Genomic DNA, 18,992 nt, shown 5'->3' on the forward strand with positions numbered 1-18,992 from the left:
GAACCTGTGGATTCCAGAAGCAAAGGAGCCTTTAAGACCTCATACTTGAGAGCTGAGGCCTGAGATAGATGTAGAGAGGTGACAAGGGTACCAGTAGAAGAAGGGCCCCTCTGTACAAGCAACCAGAACAGCCCTGGCTGTAATTTGAGCTCAGGAGGGCAGCCAGGACCCCATCCCAGTTTCCAAATACCATTGCTGAGCAGCCCATAAGACTCCCTTTCCACCACAAAGAACAGGACCAGGCAGAGAAGGAGACTGGGGAATGTTTGGTTGAGGGACAGAAAGCAGAGATGAGTGTGATGAGAGAGAAGAAGGTAGAAACAGAGGGAACCAGCAAAGGGTCTCCCACTGCAAAGCTCAGCGAGTCCTCCTTGGGCACAGGAGTGGGATGTAAGGAGGGAGGACATGGAGCAGAGAAGAGAGCGTGAAGGCAAGGGTGAGACAGAACAAGGACCACTGACCTCTTCACCTGGGGGGGGTCCAAGCCCCTTATGACAGGCGGCAAGATTTAGACATGTCCCCTTGTGCTTAAGCTTTAGTAACTATTGAAAACGGCAAGTTGTATTCAGAGAAAGTCACACGCAGCTGTGAGGAGTATGTGTTCAGCACCTATCCGGTGAGCTGCAGGGAGAGGAGATGAGAACTGCTCTTGGAGAGGCACTGACCCCTACCCAGAACACTGACTCTACACTTGGTTCATTTATCCAACAAATGCTGAGCACCCACTACATGCCAGGCCTGGTACACTACTAATTCTTGTACACTAAGCCCTGTATAGTGTGCATATGAATTAGTTAGTAGTTAAATGCATGCATTTATTTTGTTTATTGGGTTTCAACACCACTTCCGTGAACTCTGGAAATCTCCAATTCCCTCCCTTCTCCTATGCCTAAAAAATACGATGTTGTTAAAAATCATAGACCATTCCCGCTGCATTTCTCCTGAATTATTTGTTTTGCTCTCTTCAGCTGCTGACACTGGCATGCCCAAACCCAAAACTGGAAGAGGAGTAAGTGATAAGTGGACAAGGCTGCCTCCTCTCGAGCCCAGGACTTGCTAGGGAGCTGAGAGCTTCCACTGGCCCCAGTCTAGCCAAGCACCATGGAGAAAATCAACTCCTTCTTCAACATCATCTGGGACACCATCTTGACCAAACACCAAGAGGGCCTCTTCAACACCATCTGCCTGGGCATCCTTCTGGGACTGCCATTGCTAGTGGTCATCACATTCCTCTTCATCTGTTGTCATTGCTGCTGGAGCCGGTCAGGCAAGAATGGCCAACAGCCAGACCGAAACAAGGGGAAAAAGAGGAAGAAGAAGAAGAAGGCTGAAGAAGACCTCTGGATCTCTGCTCAGCCCAAGCTTCTCCAGATGGAAAAGAGGCCATCACTGCCTGTCTAGGTAGGCAGGAAGCAGAGGTATCTCCCTCGGGGACCAAGCCACCTGCTAACTACCACAGGCTAGAGAGCCCTGATGTGAGGCGCTCATGTCCACAGAGGAACTAACCAAGGGACAAAGCTGAGGCTGAGTGCCCCACAGAGGACAGCCCGGGAAGAACTCGAGACAATCCTTGGGTACTGTCAAGGCAGCTACGTGTCCAATAGCAATGCTCGTTGCTCAGGCATGCCTTCAGGCATGCCTTCCACCTGTCTCCAGCAAGCTCCAGATGCTAAAGCACAAAGAATGTCCAGACATTTTGACGTGTCTCTAAAATGCACACACATGCACACACATACATGCATGCACGCACGTTCCGGCAACGGGTACCTGGGCTAACGTATTCTGTTCATCAAATGGTCATTGAATATCTACTTGGTGCAAGTACATTATCTGCTCTCCCAGAAATGTCTCATGGGAAGGCCCGGCCAGATTCTAGCACACATGCACAATTATATAACCAGGAAGGTACCTTTGCACTGCCTACCCGTCTACCACTCAGGTCAGAGATATGTGCTTTCCTGTTCTTGTCCCTACATAACCTTTTACTGGAAATCCCCATCTTCGGACATTCCAGCAACCTGGTACAGTTCCCATCCCTGTATATTGACACAGACACACCCAGTTCCCATGTTTCCCATCTGTGAGCTAAAGTTCAAAGTGAGAAGGATCTAAATTCATTGAAAGCTCCATCTTATAACCCATGACAAGGTTCCCATTTCCTTGTGGGGCATCTGATGTTGTCTAAGACCTCTCTTTGAGATGCTACCCCCAGAACCACTCAGCAAACTACCCTTCTCCAAGCACCAACAAACAGCTCTTGGTAGTGACTTCTAGAATGCTCTGGAAACCAGGCATACTCCATCCACTTCAGTGAACTCCAGCGGTGGACCTGAGCAGTGTCTTTTTTACAGACGGGGAAGGAATGCTCCACCTGAGTTAGGGATCTCCTGTGTAACCAAAGCAAGGAAGAAATTAAGACAATTTCCGGTGCAGTCTCCCAGAAGGCACACTGCAATCATGTTTGTAAGGTTGTACTGGATGCGTGATATGCTGCCGAAGGGATACGGAAGTTACAGAGTGTCACTGAAGGTAGAATGAAGCTGTGTAAAGGTTTATGCTTATTTATCTCGAAGCTCAGGCACGTGCCTTGCACACAGTAGGTACTTAGAACTGTCTGTGGTTGCTGTTGGATATGCAATGATGTTAAGGGTAAACGCGTAATGCCTTACCGATCCCCCCAAGTGACCTTCTTTTCTGAGCCCACTAATTGCTACAAAGGACGGGAGGTGGGCATTGAATGCTCCCCAGAGTCCGCCTGCAGAACCAACAGCCAGGTTGACGTGGGTGCCCTGAGCCCCATGATGACAGGTAGACGAGGTCCACAGGGAGTTGGGGAGAGTGTCCCCGCAGCAGGCTGAGGTTGGGAGGCCGAGTTAATTCACTCATAGGACAAACTGATTGGTATTTTGATTGTACTGTGACCATATTACAAAGACAGACTTCCCAAATTGGGAGCAGGTTGTGCTCTGAAAGGTCACTTGCAAATCTGCTGGGTAGCTCTCTTGAAATATTTCCCCACGAAGGCCGTTCTGGGTGACAGTAAAATTGCAATTTAATGAACAATGTTAGCTAAACTTCGATAGCTGTTCTGCAAGATTGGGTTCGTGGACAAATGTGTGCTCTTGGCTCCCTGGGGCTCCCCCGTGCTCACGTGCCCTCCAGGTAGACTCCAGGCCAGAGGAGGGCAGGTGTCTAGTGGTGACCGCTGCACCAAGGTCTTCTAACAAGCGACCCTGTGAGTCATAATTCCAGCCCTCATGTGTTTTAGAACCAGTCACATCCACCTTCTGGCACCAAGGGGGCCCAAATGCCCTGACTCCTTAACCCCTTTGAACAGAGAAAGAAGCACTCTCTACTTCTCTGTCCCCTTTTACATGGGCAGCCTGTCAGGGAACATCTAGCCATCCCCTTCCCATCACCCCACACCAAATGCCTGTGCCTCCCCATGCCGGCCACTGCCCACTGGGAGCAGCTGCCCTTCCTGCCTCCAACTCTCAAGCCCCATAAGATGGATGAGTTGGGGGAGACGCAGCACTGATGGCCAAGGCTGTGTGTCAGATGTGATGTAGGAGAGAGGATCGCTCCGATCGGAGGACCACACAAGGAACATGGTTGCCATGGCAACTGGCTGCTAGTTTGAATTAAGACGGCAGTTGGTTGTCATTGCCATGACAAGGCCTCTGTCTCAGGTGCAGTGCCCTGCTGTTTCCTAATCAAATGGATTTGAACTACCTCCAGGCGCGAAACACCCAGAAACCGTCCTCTGTTGCTTCCATAGCCTCAGACTCAGGAGACCCAGATGCTGCTGAACGAGGCTTAGGTTTTCTCCTCCCCAGCCTCTCCTGACAACCTCCACAGGGACCCTCCAACAATGCCTGGGGTACCCTAGGCCCCCAAACTTCTTTTGAATGCATGGATCTATGCAAGGAACCCAAGGCAGTCATGGGAGCCATTCCCTGTTCTTCCCGCCCATCTTCATCTTTCTCTCCTGTGTTTTCTTCTTCTCTCATTCCTGCTTCTCCCAGCACCCCATCCCAGGTCCAGCCCTTTCTTTATTCCTCCTCACATTTACTCCTTCTCCCCAGCCTCTTCCCCAGAACTACCACTGGCAGTCAGGGGCACCTTGGGACCAGAGCCTGCTTGGCCCATCTCGGAGACTTTAAGCTAATGGAGGCAAAAAGAATGATAAAGAAGAGGCTTCCTGGGGCGCCTGGGTGGCTCAGTGGGTTAAGCCGCTGCCTTCGGCTCAGGTCATGATCCCAGGATCCTGGGATCGAGTCCCGCATCGGGCTCGCCGCTCAGCGGGAAGCCTGCTTCCCTTCCTCTCTCTCTGCCTGCCTCTCTGCCTACTTGTGATCTCTCTCTGTCAAATAAAAAAAAAAAAAAAAAAAAAAAAAAAAAGAAGAGGCTTCCTAAACCACCACGGGCTCGGGGATCAGAACAGCTCCAGCCAAACTCGGCCACCACCATCAGAGGTGGTCTTCTCCCCACTGCTCAATGTATTTGCTTTTTTATTTCTTGGGGGGAAGGGATGGGGGGAAGGGAAAATGTAGAAAAAGGGTAGTCACCTTTTCAAGAAGAGTATAAATGGTCCAAGCTGTATAGTATTTGTCAGTATTTTTTTTTCTGGAAAATTCAAACACATGCAAAAGAAAAATTTATTTAAATAAAAGACTTTGAAAATAAAAAGCTATGCCTGGCATCCTTATCTGTTGGCATCAGTTACTTTCTTAACATCAGATACTGCCCTCTCCCAGACATCACTCTGAAATGACAGAGGCAGCGACTCCCACTAGGACACAGAAGACCCGGCTGTCCCAGGATCCCTGACAAAGTTATAGGTCAAAGGACCAGGACTAGGCTCTCGCCCCCTGCCTGCAGGGTAGACACCTCGGAGACCAGGCACCTGAGAGGTGCCAACTGTGGGAAAAACACTGATGCTACCTGGAAACTCTTAGCATTCCCTTCAATGAGGTCAATCAATGTCTTCTGAAAAAAATCGACCTCTAAGTTAAACCCAGTGTTGGGAAGGGGAGAACTCCAAAGTGAAGTAGACACACAGATAGAGACATAGATACATATATATGTTCATAGTTCTGGACATAGGTACTTAGATACACACACACACACACACACACATAGCTAGCCAGCCAGCCAGGAAGACACACACACACCTATGTATAAACGCCCATCTCTTTTTCAAGTGGACCACAGCTTTGCACTGGTTGTGAAATGGAATGCTCCAGAGTCCTCCCTCGATGATACCAAGCCAGCCGTTAAGCAGAAGCCCTCCAGACCAGTGCTATCCAGTAGAAGTAGAGAAGATGGGAATGTCCTCTATCTACACTCTCCAATATGGTAGCATTCACCACTGTCCAATATGGTAGTTATTTAAATTAATTAAAATTAAATTAAATTAACCGTCCAGTAGGTGAGTTATAACCACCACAGTTCAAGTGCTCAACGGCCATGTGCGGCTGCCAGCTGCTGATCGCTTGGTGGGGACGAGGGTGGCAGAGTCAAACAGGCTGGTAAAACTCCGTGTTTACTGCATTTCAACGAGGGCCTAGGAAGATGGGCCTACGGCACCGGCTCCGCCTTGCTTTCTTTCCGCCCGGGCAGGCTGACATTTCCGTAGAGGTAGTTGATTCTTGGGCTCCCTTCCTCATTGCCACACCCTCACAGCAGCCCAAGGAGAGTCTTCGTCCAGCCCTCTGTTCTTTCCTCCAGGACTTCCAAACTTTCCAGTACAGAGCAGGGACTGTCGTCCAGAAACCAGCAGGAAGCAGCTGCTGCACACCTGAGGGGACACCAGGGCTAAAGGCCACCAGCCCCACCTGCCCAGGCTCAGCCCTGCCCGCAGCGTTGGGCATGTGGATCTGGACAAGGCTTTGAGTGTTCTCAACTCACCAGAACCCTCTGCGCTGGCCCCTTGTCCTTTGATTTTAGTATTTCTCCCCAAATTCAAAGTCACAGGATCACATGGACTAAGGAAAAAAAGAGTTCCTTCAATATAGCTGTCTGTCCCCATCATGGGTTCAAAGGGATGTTTTCAGAAACCTGTGATCCTTCATTGGGGAATGGCCATGCGTGCATGTATCTAACTCCCTCTTTGAGATGACTTACTCTGTTAGCATTTTTGGTTCTTTAGCAGATGCCAGCAACACAGAGTGTTTCTGGAGAGACTCACAGCCCAGCTGGGGAGACAGGCAAGCTAATAGACCATTACAGCCCAATGTGGTCACTGCTTCCACATTAGGCTAGGACTCAGGACTAAGGGTGTCCTGAATCTGCTGCTGACTCCACCGTCCCCTGGTTATGGAATTTAGGCCATGACTTAATCTCTGTAAATTCTTACCTAAACAGGAGAGTTAATGATAGTCCTTCTCTCAAAGGGACGGGGACAAAGCAGCAAATAAGATAAAGTATATAAAGCGTTCGACACAGAGCTCTGTAAACGTCAGCGGTTGTAATTAAGGGTAGAAGGAAGATAATGAGAGAGTTGTATCCTTGAAGCCAAAGGAGAAGAAACTTTTCAGAAGAAAGCGAGTCCATAGAGTCAAATGACACAGACAGATCGAAGGAGATAGGGGTTGAACGTAATGTGCGTTTTTCTACTCCTTTTGGCGTGATAGGGTCCCTAATTTCACCACACACTGCACAATCTACAGTAATACGGCTACTCCCAGTTTGCAATATGTCACGGGTAGGGTACCCCCTCACCCTGGTCTCGGCCCCTTCTGCGAGCAACCAAGCCACCCTGTGTGACAGTGCCCCCTGTGGCCAGATTGAGAAATACTTCGGGTCAACATCTTTCCACTTCCTGTGGCGTTTCCCTTAGAACATCAGTCCAGCTCCACCGCTGGGCTTCAAACTAAATGGGCTAAAGACTTCCGGGTTTCATGGGATGTTCAAGATCCGTCAGGGTCAAGATTGCCATGCTCCCCTGACAGGTGGGGGATTTTCATAACCCTGAGTTTTAATTGTCCTTACACATTTTTGGTGAGGTGTTTCTAGTGTACATCATTGCCTCCAGGAAGAGGTCCCTAACCACACGAGTCTTCTGGATCGCAAGACCAGACCATGCTACGCTCCGTGTGTTCCTGTCCTTCCGCGCTCCCCTCCCAGCTTATCCTCATTAGAAGCAGCCTTTGTGAGGCCTGAAAAGTAACTCTCTTACTCACCACCTTATTTCCAATGACTAGAACGGAGCTTCGTGCATACCATATGCTAAATAATGTATTGATGGGCGGGGGGGGAGAAGAGTAAAGGGATCACTGGGGTGTTTCTTACACGTGCAGATTCTGCATCCCTCTGCCCTTCGGACAGATTTACTAAGTCTATAGTGGGTCCAGACCACCTGCTCTTCTAACAAGCACTCTGGGTAGTTACCAGTGATCCCTGAACCACACCTTGAGAAATATTATCTACTCAGAAAACAACAGGAAAAAGAAATCTTATGGTCAAATACATTTGCAAAATACTACATAACTACATGACTTCCCCTCTTCACCCCATGGGATCTGTGGGTGCCTCATATTATCTGTCGTGCCTCATACTAAATGTTCTAATGGGTACTATAGTAAAGAAACTAGCATAACTCTCCTTAACTCAGAGTTTTCCCATCTTATTTGGCCATGAAACCTCTTTTTGTACCAGACCTGGATGGGGCGAGGGTCCCGAGGAACACTACTGGGGACACGCTGCCATGGAGAGCTCCTGTACCGCTCAATTCATATCATCCCCCTGGAACCCCTGCCTGATTCTTTCTCACCCTGCCTTTTCTCTTCCTTCCATCTGTGATCTGTGACGATCCCATTGTTGGCTATCCATGGGACATACATCTTAGAGCTGGCTAGAGGTACACCGTTATCAAAGAAGAGAGAAGATCCAAATGTTTTGATTGCAGTTATAAGCACCAAAATCCAAGCCCTCTTACCATTCCAGGGTGCTAATGTGTTACATAAGAGTGTTTTCAGGATCTCATTTGATTCTTACAGGGAGAACATCAGGGACTGAGGTCATTCCTGTTTTATAAATGAAGAACATAAGGTCTAGAGAAGATGGCAATGCGCCCAGACCTGCAATGGAAACCGAAGTCTCCAGGATCCTATCCTAGTGCCCCTTCCACACACGCCAGGCACCTTGACCCAGGCTCGTCTGCAGATTTGGGCTCCTCAAAGACCGTTGGCTTGCCGTACCTCCTTTGAGTTGGAAACCTTTGGAATGCACTCAAGGGCTCCGCCCATAAGCCTTCAGAGTACTCAGATGTCTCCTTCAGGTGGTCCACAGCAAGCCTCACCTGCCTCCTTCTCTGGTCTAATTAAACATAATTTTCTTCACTTACCCAAGTAAAGAACCATTGCCACCCCATTTTGCTTCCTTCCTTTATTTAAATTACAATACTGCAATACCATCGTTTTCTATTTCTGTCATTACACGTGCACTGCAATTTATCGGCATTATAGAATAAACAGGCATGTATGGACTAACCTGGGAACCTAACTTCTTTATAGAACATTGGAAGTGGAATTCTACCCGTTCCCCATTTCCCCCATAGAAACGACCAACTAACAGAAGGACTTTGGGAAGTGGATACATTTACACATTAGGAGCTGCCTAAAATCTCTTCCGGGGGTGCCCCCTTCACCTCTCATCAGGCCAGGGGACCCATCTCCTGCCTCAGCACCAGCCCAGGAGACCTGCTGGGGGGGATTAGAGTCCAGATTTCACTAGCCAATCTCTTCAAAGTATTTCCCAGTTTCCTGATTTGTGCATTAGTCCAGCAGCAACGCTACCTGCACCATCACCGAGCATGGGCTGGATGCTGGGCCATCCCCCCTAAGCTGATTCTCCAGGCCATGTTACTCAGGAAGGAAGAAAAGTGAGGACCCCCAGAACGCCTCTTTATAGAGGGTTGGAAAGTGGCCTTGAAGGGAGATGCTCCTAATGGGACAACACTGCCATCTCCTGGCCTGTGTGGATACAGCATGTCTACTTTGGGGGTGTGTCCTTTGTGGGCAGAAACTCCTTCCTGATCCTCTTCACTGCCCTGGTGGTGGACAGCTTAAGGGAATGATTTGGAAATTTTGTCAGCAGAGGACTTGCTCCAGCAAACGACTCTGTTTTGCCAAGAGCTTTTCATTCCTTGTGCTTGTTTTTCCTCCTGCCTGGCTGTAGGTCCGTTCGCATGTCTCCCCGTCCACGTATCCTCTCTTCCCACACCACACCTGGTGATTGTCCTTCCTGACATCCCCATGCTCACAATCCCTTGAGTCATTCTTAGTGTTTCTCCCTGGCTCATTCAGCGTGTTCTGGCTTTAATGATCCTTAAATCCCTAAGAATTCTCAGTTGAAAAGCTCAGAGCTTGTGATGTCATGAGATAAACATAAACTCTGGGGCCCCGTTCCCAGAGGACCTGTTGTCAGAAACAACCAGCTCTAAACCGTGCCTTGAAAGGAGCCCTCCCTTTACCGCCCAGGCCCCTCAATTCCTGCTGATCCTTCCTCCTAAAAATCTCTTTAATCAGTGCCTTCTCCCCTTTCCCACCATTTCTGCCACAGACCCAAGAGCCATGGTCTACCGCAAGAGCCCTTAACCTGCTTGGGCATCCCCACCCTCTCCCCAAAACTCCCCTGAGCAGCTTCCCATCATTCTCCATCCTGCCACCAGACAGAGATTTCCTAAAAGCAATTCTGACCACCAGCGCGACTGCAGGATTCAACACCCATGAATGCCCTCTACTGCCCAGCTCGTTCGTCCTGACAGAGGTCCTTAGGGCCCGTGGTATGATGGCTTTGGAAACCCTGGAGGCACAGGGCTCAGCTGAGACCCCTTTAGACAGAGTCCCTGGAGGAGAAGCAGGTTCTATATACCTACAGCAGAGCTGATTTGGATGCACGGTGCGAGCAGAGAGCGGCCCCTTCCCACCCCTCCGGCATGGCTTCCCACCAAGCACTCCTCATCCCACCAAGAAACCATGTTCCTCCCTCACCCACACCACCCTCCACGCTTTCCCATCCTTGACATCATGTTCCCTTCCCCCGAGGTGCCCTGCCTCCCAGACAACGCAGACTCTTCTTCCAGACCTAATGCTGACCATCATGTCCATGATGCTTGCTCGCAGGGTCCACACCCCTGCCGACTCACTCTCCCTAACGTGCTCCTGCTGCCGCGGTTTGTGCCCACAGCTGTCCGTCCACGCCACATCCGAGGCCACTAGAGGCAGGGCCTGGGCTCTGTCCGTGATGGCCTGACCAGCAGCATCTTGCGTGGAACAGAAAATGGCTCAGAAACTTCATCAGTTGCTTGTGATGATTCTGTCCTTGCTCTGCCCCTACCTGACTTGCAGCCCATCCTCCTGAGACAGCTGTTGTTTTCTCCGGTCTGTCCTCACGGGGACGGATTGCCCCTGCACCTTCAAACCCCTGGGGGCTCATAATCTGACTCTGAGGTGCCCCTTTGAAAAGCAGGTTTGTCCAGACACGCTGCCCGAGGACCTACACTCTGTGTGTGACCCCAGCGTGGGGCTGCTAGAGCTGCTGAATCCAGCACAGACATTTGGGACTGGAATGTTCTCCTCAGATAAATACCCTTTAAAAATGAACTTCTCTCGACTTCCTTCTCTGCCCCATGACGTAGAAGCTTACAGAGCAGCTGTTTTCTCTGCCTGTCCCTTCGGTCAGCAGGGCTCCTGCTGGCAAAAGGAAGCAAGACTTTACTCTTTTCCAGCCAATTCTTATGTTTGCTGGCGGTGGAAAATACTGTGGTGGGTGAATGCAGGGGTGGGCGGCTGGCCTCACAGGCAGCTCTGAAACAGAGATGAGCTCCTCCAGGAGCGCCCTCCAACAGGGCAGCAGCCCCAGCTCAGACCCACTAAGGCCCAAGGCCTAACGAAGAGGCCCCACGATCTTTGCTTGACCCAGCTCAGTTACCAAGCATGTCAGGAGTCAGAAAGCATGCCCACCACGCACCACCCAGCCCTGAGTCATTCTGGGCCTTGATCCACTTTGCAAAGAAGCCCTCCTTTTCTAAAAAGCCTGCCTTTGCCAGGCTGAGCACCAAGCTCCTGACCCATCACGGTGAGGACCCTCCTGGGCCTGCAGGGGACATGAGGACTCGGAACCGGGAAGCCGGGCCGAGGGACCTTCAAGAGGATGAGGAAATCAGCTCTGCCCCAGCCCCGACAAAGCTGGATCAGGACTCCAGTAACGTGGCAGGTCTCTGCAAATGTCTCCTCCTCGGAGAGACCTGCGCTGTCTCCCGCTCCAAGGCCAACCTCCACCTCCTAATCTGACTTTATTTTTCTGCCAGAACTAGGCCCTCTGGACTGGTACATTTATTTGTTGGTTTTCTCCGTCTCCACCGATAGAACTGAAGCATAAGAACGGGAATGATCTGCAGTTCTTCAGCACTGGGACTCAGAGAGGGCCCCGGCCCCTAACAGGGCCCCATCAGCGTTTGCTGGAATGAGTAGTGACTGAAGGCATGAATGGCAGGACCCACACTGTTCGGCTCGCTCACCTCTGCGATGGCACCTCTATCCCCCCCAGGGCAGGGCACGCTGCCTGGGACGAAACAGGCAGACACAAACTCTTCTTGACCTCTTGTTTGGACCATCCTCACCAGACCCAGCAGTTACTGTGGTACGGGCTGCAGAAGGATGCTGAAAACTTACAGCAGTGACATGAACCGTTTCGAGAGTATGGCTTGGCCTTCAGCCAGAGGTTAAAGCCTAGAGAAGCCCAGGCAGGAAAGGATTCCGTGGTCTTGGAACAGTGCTGTGGGCTTTAGGGTATGTGCCTCCCTTCCCACTTCCTCACCTCTCCTGGTTCCAAACCCCATTGTTTCCTGTCACCCAAGTGTGCGACCACAGGCCGACCAAATTCCACCGTAATGCACAAACTGTACCTTTGCGTGCACTTAGGTTAAATTTAGAATTTGAGTGCACTCGTGTGAGTTCAATAACACAAGGCACATTTTTTTTAAATCAGGTGGTTTATTATTCTTTCTTGAATAGGAATTTAAGTTACTTTAATAATGATCATGGACTTCGCTACAGAAAAACCTTTCAGAGTCACAGGGAAATAAGCCCAAAGGATCCAACTGGCCAAGTGCCCATTCAAACAGTACGCCTCTGTCTCAGAGAAGCTGCAGAAAACCTAAGGGTCTGACCATGTGGGGGGCCAGGCAAAGGAGGGGAGGCTGAGGACCGGAGGACATGAAAGGGAGTCACAGAAGAGTCTTTGGGAGGAATCAATCATCAAAAGAGTCCAATTATTTTAAGTTGAAATGAGTGATAATTTATTCACAACATATGCAGATCTATGCAAGTGATTATGCAAATAGGTGGGAAGGGGGCCTTCGAGAAGAGCAGTAACACAGAAGCTTGGTTTCCAGCATGCTGGATGCTGGTCACAACTTAGCTAGATGGGAATCCATGTTGGTCCCTTGCGGTCCCTTTGTTCTTCCTCCTAACACTAGCATCTTTTAAATGGGGAAAGATTTACAGTTTTTTTCTCAAAACCCAGTGGCGATGGGAGATAACAAGCATCAGGCCACTTTAGCCCCTTGGCCATCAAAAAGAACCCCTCCTTGGTGCTTCTCTCCAAGAAAAGGGTTTCTAGTAGCAGAGCTTTACATATATACATATACCAATTTCCAGAGATTTCCAATTGGTGAAGTGCAAGTTGATTCTTTTTTTTCCTTTTCCCCACTCATCCCATATTTTTGTTCCTGAAGATAGACTGGAAAACCTTGCAGTCTGGTGTTGTCTTTCTCATATGTTACCACTGGTTGATTTTCAGGCCCCCAGTATAGAAGGGCAAAAATGCAGGTGACAGGGAAGTGACCTGTATGGTCTGAAGCTTGGTCACGTGTTTTGTCCTGAAGGTTGTCCAGCCATCTGAGAAACCAGAGGCCAGGAGCATCCCCCGAACGTCCATGAACCAGTCACTCCTACCCACCCTGCCCCAAGCCTACACAGCCCCAATCCCAGGCCGGTCTTGCCTCGTGTGATGAGGGCTCCCATAGGCCATCAGAACGTTCTCGAATTTTCTCCTAGTGTCCGCTTCTTTCTGCCCAGGACTTGCTCCCCACTGTAGCCATGAGGACGGATTTTCAACTCCACATAAGGAATGGAGAATTCATGTCCTTTCCATGGCTCCCAGTTCACCCCCTACCAAAAAAAAAAAAAAAAAAGCCAGCATCAAGAAGAGGCAACTTGAGAGGAAGGAGGGGTAGGTTATGCTGGAAGGAATGCCTCTTTCCCAGGAAAACCCTCCCTCCCTGCTTAGGGGAGAGAAAAAGTGAGACAAGTGGTCACTGGGGTCCTTATGGAAGTAGGGCTGAAACTGGAGACATGCGCCCTCTGCTGGGCAGCTGAGGTCTGACATGCTGATGACTTGGAAGGCCCCAACCCCACCCACCCCACCCCAGTAGTTGGAAGGATGGGGTGTGAGCCCAGGGCAAGCGGGGGGAGACCACAGCAGCAGCAAAGCCAATACATGGTCAACCTGGACAGCAACACGCCCATTATCTTTGCCTCGCACTTTTCCTTCCAAAAAATTAAAGGCAAAAATAAACATATTAATTGGTCAATCGTGTAAAATCATTTTCAATTTAGACTGTTTAGATACTAGCTCTGGGGTAACAAATAACCTGCTGGAAACTAAATTTCATTTTATGTCTTTTGACTGGTGAGCGCAATAATATTTAATTCACTTAATAACCTTGCAACCTGGCCAATAAAGAGCCCAAGTGACCAATTTTATGTATTTTAATTTGTGAGGTAAATAATAAACAAGAAGCTTAAATGCCTTGCAGACTGTGAAAAGCACATTAAGCAGATGAATGTCTTTTATTAGCAAATACGGGGATGGTTTAGGGCATGCTGGCTGTTCATTTCAAATATTTGATCTCTGATCACAGGCTTCCCTGGGTCAGCCCACATGCTGCCACCATGATTCATGGGCCCACCCTCCTCGGCCTCCCTGGGGGAAAATCTCTTCTTCCCTTTGAAGAATCGCACAAGGATTGGGAGTCCCTGCTGCCTGGTGGGGGCCAAAGTAATCAAACTGTACCCGGACTTGAGATGTGCTCATATTTACGGTAATACCAGTCACAAAGTGAGTTCTGGGGAGAGCTGGATTCCTGAAAGCTAGAATGGACCCAGGGTGGGAAATCAGAAACCCAAGGTGGGGAGGAGCTCGTGGAGGGGATGGATTCATGATGAGTGGGAACAAGGATGCCATTTTCAAGGAGCTCTGTGGGGGCAGCCAGGAGCTGTCCCACAGCTGGCAAGGAGTCAAGAGGATGCCCACAGCTCATAGAGGTCTGAGAAATCAATGGCAGGAACGTTTCAGAGCAAGGAAGAGGAGAGGAGCCGTGGAGAACGCTCAGATGGAGTTTAGCGTAACACTCTGAGTAGACTCTGAGTGGCTTTGGAGGAAGCGGATCCAGAGGTGGGTCTACTCAAAGGTGGAAAAGACTTTATTTTCCTGGTGATCAAAGGATTTGAGAAAAATAGCTCTGGTTTCATTGGGAGAACAACTAGAAAGAATTACGAAGTGTCTGTTATAAACGGAATGCTTGTGTCCTGCCCCCAATGCATATGTTGAAGTTAGATGAGTTGAGTGAGTTACATTGAGTTAGATGAACTCAGGAGGGTGGGTGCCCCAAGATGGGATTAGCGCCCCCCTTTTTTTTAAGATTTTATTTATGTATTTGAGAGAGAGAGAATGAACAGGAGGAAGAGCACAGGGAGGGGGGAGAGAATATCAAGCAGATTCCATGCTGAGTGCACAGAGCCCGACATGGGGTTCAATTTCACAACCCCGAGATATGACCAGAGCTGAAACCAAGAGTCAGACGCCCAACCAACTGAGCCACCCAGGTGCCCTGGGATCACTACCATTATAAGAAAAGGAAGAAAAGACCAGAGCTCTCTCTCCACTATATGAAGACATAGTGAAAAGGCCACCATCCTCAAGACAGAGAGCTTTCCCCAGGAACTGAATCTGCTAATAATCTGATATTGGACTTCCTAGCCTCTAGAACTCTGAGAAATAAATGTGTTTTGTTCAAGTCACCCAGCCTACGGTATTTTGTTACTAAGACAGTGTCTATGTGTGAACCAGTACATGGAGACGTGCATAATCCACGTTATCTGTCTCTGTCCAGCAGCGGACAGCCTGAGTTCCCAACCACCTACACTAAGTAAGCGTGCAGCCCCGGTGGGAATGCGGTGGGGTGGGGGAAGAGCTTCTATAGATGGGCAGGGAAGGCCCTGACCTCAAGGCCATGGAGCCTGGAGAAGAAGCCCTCCTGTCCTGAGTGGAGACATCAGAAGGAGAGGGTTAGCCAAACCAGCCTGGAGAGTGTCCCTGAGAATGGAAAGCTTTGAGGAGATCTTGAGCCAAAAAATTCCCCTGTCACTTACCTCACTGTGCTTGGTCTCCCCGTATCTGCCATTGGGGTTGGCCAAGTGGCAGTTCTTGTACCACCAGCCACCATGATGGGTCAGGGCACAGTTGCTGAGGGCAATATCATTGTCTCTGTCGAAAGTTGTAAACTTCCATCCATTGTGGTAAGTCAGAGCATCCCCTGCAGGAGAGGACAGATGAGAGGTGAACGTTGAAGTTTTGCCCCTGAGATGGTGATCGTGTTCTGGACTCAGCAGGACAATCTTTGGGCACAAAATTGCCAGGAATCCAGCCACTTACGTCACAGGGAATCACTCCTCTCTCAAAACGGCCAAGAGGAGAACATGATACAGACAAACAGATTCTCCTAACTGGCCTGTTACCCAAACTTAGGGCCTGTCTCTCCAAGAGCCTGAAAAGCATTCGCACTTGGGAGGCCCTGCAGTCATGTGAGGTAATCAAACATCCAAAACCAAACCCATCAGCTCTCCTCACAGTACCTGATACCCCTTCCGCAAGGTAACCCTCGCCTGTCTTCCGCGTCGTTGCTCAACCAGCCTCCCAGGCACCTGAACTTGAACCCCCAACCACATCTGACAAACCCCTTTGTCAAGGCCTTCCTCCTGCAGATCACTCACAGATGCCCTCACCCAGCCTGTGCTCCTCTGGTTGCACTTATCTCAACACAACAGCTCTCCCAGCCTTCCCTGAAGCACACGCACCCACTTTCGGGCCCTCAGACTTAATGTCGCCTTTCCCACCGCCTGGAGGGAGCTGCTCCTTCTCTCCTGGCTCTGCAGGCCTGGAACTCGGCTGTAACTTCCCAGTCTCGGAGCCCGCTGTCCCCACGGGCACGCGCCCCTTGAGCAGTCCACGGATCTGCCCCCATGCTTCTGTCCCCAGCATCCCTCTGCCCTCCTCAGTCCACATCCTAACCATTCCTCAGAGGCCAGCTGGACCCCGCACCCGAGGAAGCACCAGTCTCCTTAACAATCCTCGCACACCCGCTGCTCACACACCAGCTCCTCGCACACGCACTCCTCGCACACACACCTGAGTTTCCGGAGACTTCCTGGCACATAGGCTCGGTTTAGAGTTTCATGACATCTGTCTGGAAATTCACTCACATCATCTGACTTGTATCTCTACTATTTCCCCACCATCCTTGTCATCTTCTTATCAGTCTGCTTTTTAATTCAGCTCATAAGAGGCGATAAGGGCCTATATCAATCCCAAGCTAAATCAAGTCGTGTTCCTACAATAACACTCGGTTTTCATCGGGTCTCTGAGCCACGGACCCTCTTCACCTAAGTACCCTCCTCTGACCCCCTCAGGGTAGCCTACGAGGTGGGGCAGCAGCTCTTGGTCCCAGGAGGAAATGGACTCAGAGTTCTGGGGACTTGGCAAGGCCCCACAGTCCACAAACAGCTGTGGGGGGAGGTCAGGACTCAAACCTCAGGCCTCAGATTCCAAGCCCAGGGCTCTTAGTTTGGGGGCTTCCTCCTTTCCGCAGGGACCTTTAGTTATGCTAACAAGAGCCAGCCCGCAGCAACCACCACCCTGGAACTGGCAAGAAATGCACATTCTCAGGCCCACCCCAGATCTACAGAAGCTGAAACCAGGAAGGTAGAACCCATCGGGCAGTCCGTGTTTTCATAAGCCCCTGGAGTGCAAGGTGACGTCAGAGACCTGCAGATTGTATATAGTCTGCAACTTCATTTATTCAGGGACCCCCCCCACCCTCCCCCATCCCCACCAGGACTCAGCACCACGAGAGGCTCTGGGAACACAGACAAGGGGGCCTGCTCTCAAGGACGTCGCTGGGGCTGGCAAGGGGCAGATCTCTGGGAAGAGTGAACAACACACCAGGAAAAGAGAAGTTCCCAGATTGTCCCTCTGGCTTGGCAGCTCAAAGAGTGGGTCCTGCCACCCCTTACCCAGCAAAAAGGGCTGGGGGAGCAGGGACAGGGCCGCCGCAGAGGCCCCTCCAGCTAAGTCAGCTGAAGGGCTCTGCCCCCATTCATTTCCTCCAGTTGAGGAAAGGCATGTCGTCGCTCTCCCTCTCGCTCGCATCTCCTCTCCCCTTCAGCTTTCTGGCAGTTAACTACAGCTTAAAATAACACGCGATGGCTCCCTTGGTGACACTTTTAATGAGCACAGCTTACCTAACTTGCATCTCAAGTTCCTAGAGCTGTTTTCAAAGAGTCTGTGCAAAGGCTATTTCTTAATGATTTGTTTGTGGTTCTCTGACCTTGGGCGCTGGGATCATGAACAGTGAAGCAGGTTTGGGGCTAAGTGTGGCAGTTTATTCCACAGACGGATTTTCTCGCTTCCAGAAACTGAAAGCGTGCTGACGTTCAGAGCACAGACAGCGAATGTACCCATGAATCAAAAAATCACTTTTCTCTGGCTGTCAGGCCCCCATCCAACACCGTGTTCTGATTTATTAAGCTTATCTCCCTAAGTAAGACAGAGTAGAAAAGCCAGTGGTGGTCAGACCCTCTCCCGTCTCTCAGGGTTTTCAGAGAGAACACTGGATGAGAAATAAGCACCCCTAACTTGTGCTACCCACTTGGGGTGGGCGGCTGGCTCTCCTTGGGTGGTGGGTTGGAGGGGTTGGCGGCAGGCTCAAAAAAGCCCAGGGTGGAGCCACTGAGTTGGTCATCTCCAATCTCATCTAACATAACTCCACCATCACCTCCTGAGGCAGGAAGGCAGGCCAAGGCAGCTGGGCCACCTCAGACCCAAGGAAGCCATCCACAGCATATCCCCTTTGAGTCCCACAGGACCACATGTCTGGACTCTAAACCCTGGAACCAAGAAAGGGCCAATAAAGAACGATGTGTGCCATTTTTGGCTTTCCCTTCTTGTCCACAGACCTAACAATTTTTCCCCTTCCTTTTAAGCACCGGTATGTAAAAATCCATTTCAAAGCGAGGAAGGCACTTTTGCATAGAGCTGTTCTTCACGGTGGACCTCTGGCATCCCTGGCCCCAGCCCAGCAAACGCTGGCGGAGTTCTCCAGTCTCGCTTCCAAGTGCTCCCAGGGTGTGGACGCATCCCTGGGTGGGCATCACTGAGTCTCCTGGAGGTGGGACGTGAGACCAGCTGTAAATGGTGGGTTAGCCCTTACCTTAGAAGTCACTCTGCACCACTCCAAAACATCTATTTCTGTTTTCATGATAATTTCTCAGGAGATGACTAGCATCCTAAAGGTAGCGTTCATTGGATGTCCTCCCTGCCCTACTCCAAGATTCAGAACCAGAAACGAAATTTACCCAGCACTGTCTTGCTGGACCTTCCTTGTGGAGGAATCAGGGGCTCTCTGATGGGGACTTCAGTGAAAGCCAAAGCTGAGGGCCCAGCAGGACAGCAGGAGTGATGGTGATCCTTCTAGGCATGTTTAATCCACAACCATGAACCCCCAATTCTAAGCAGAGCTCTAATCGGGGGAGCTGGCACATGCAGAGAGACATCAAACCATTCACTTTCTCTTTGAACGCCACCTCCTCTAAACACGACCTCATCGTTTAGGACATGAGCAGCCAGAAGCTTCCTAAATTTCAAAA

At 50.3% G+C, this 18,992-nt stretch overlaps 2 protein-coding genes across 2 annotated transcripts in view; one reads left to right on the forward strand and one right to left on the reverse strand.

Annotated features, from left to right (window-relative positions):
* LOC111150745 (KIAA0040 ortholog) overlaps positions 1-4,226 on the forward strand; it is a 33,861-nt gene extending 29,635 nt beyond the window's left edge. Inside the window, exon 2 of the mRNA XM_022508324.1 lies at positions 969-4,226. Within this exon, the coding sequence (XP_022364032.1) occupies positions 1,102-1,401 (300 nt within the window). The 5' untranslated portion in view covers positions 969-1,101 and the 3' untranslated portion in view covers positions 1,402-4,226. The remainder of the gene's footprint in view (positions 1-968) is intronic.
* Positions 4,227-13,037: 8,811 nt separating this feature from the next.
* The window catches only part of LOC111150918 (tenascin N), a 51,829-nt gene continuing 45,874 nt past the window's right edge, over positions 13,038-18,992 (reverse strand). The window contains exons 19-20 of the mRNA XM_022508606.1: positions 15,441-15,604; positions 13,038-13,178 (exon numbers count right to left, since the gene is read on the reverse strand). Of these exons, the coding sequence (XP_022364314.1) occupies positions 13,038-13,178; positions 15,441-15,604 (305 nt within the window). The remainder of the gene's footprint in view (positions 13,179-15,440; positions 15,605-18,992) is intronic.

Source organism: Enhydra lutris, unplaced genomic scaffold, assembly GCF_002288905.1.
Source record: "Enhydra lutris kenyoni isolate GAN:26980312 unplaced genomic scaffold, ASM228890v2 scaffoldscaffold24, whole genome shotgun sequence".
Lineage (NCBI taxonomy): Eukaryota > Metazoa > Chordata > Mammalia > Carnivora > Mustelidae > Enhydra > Enhydra lutris.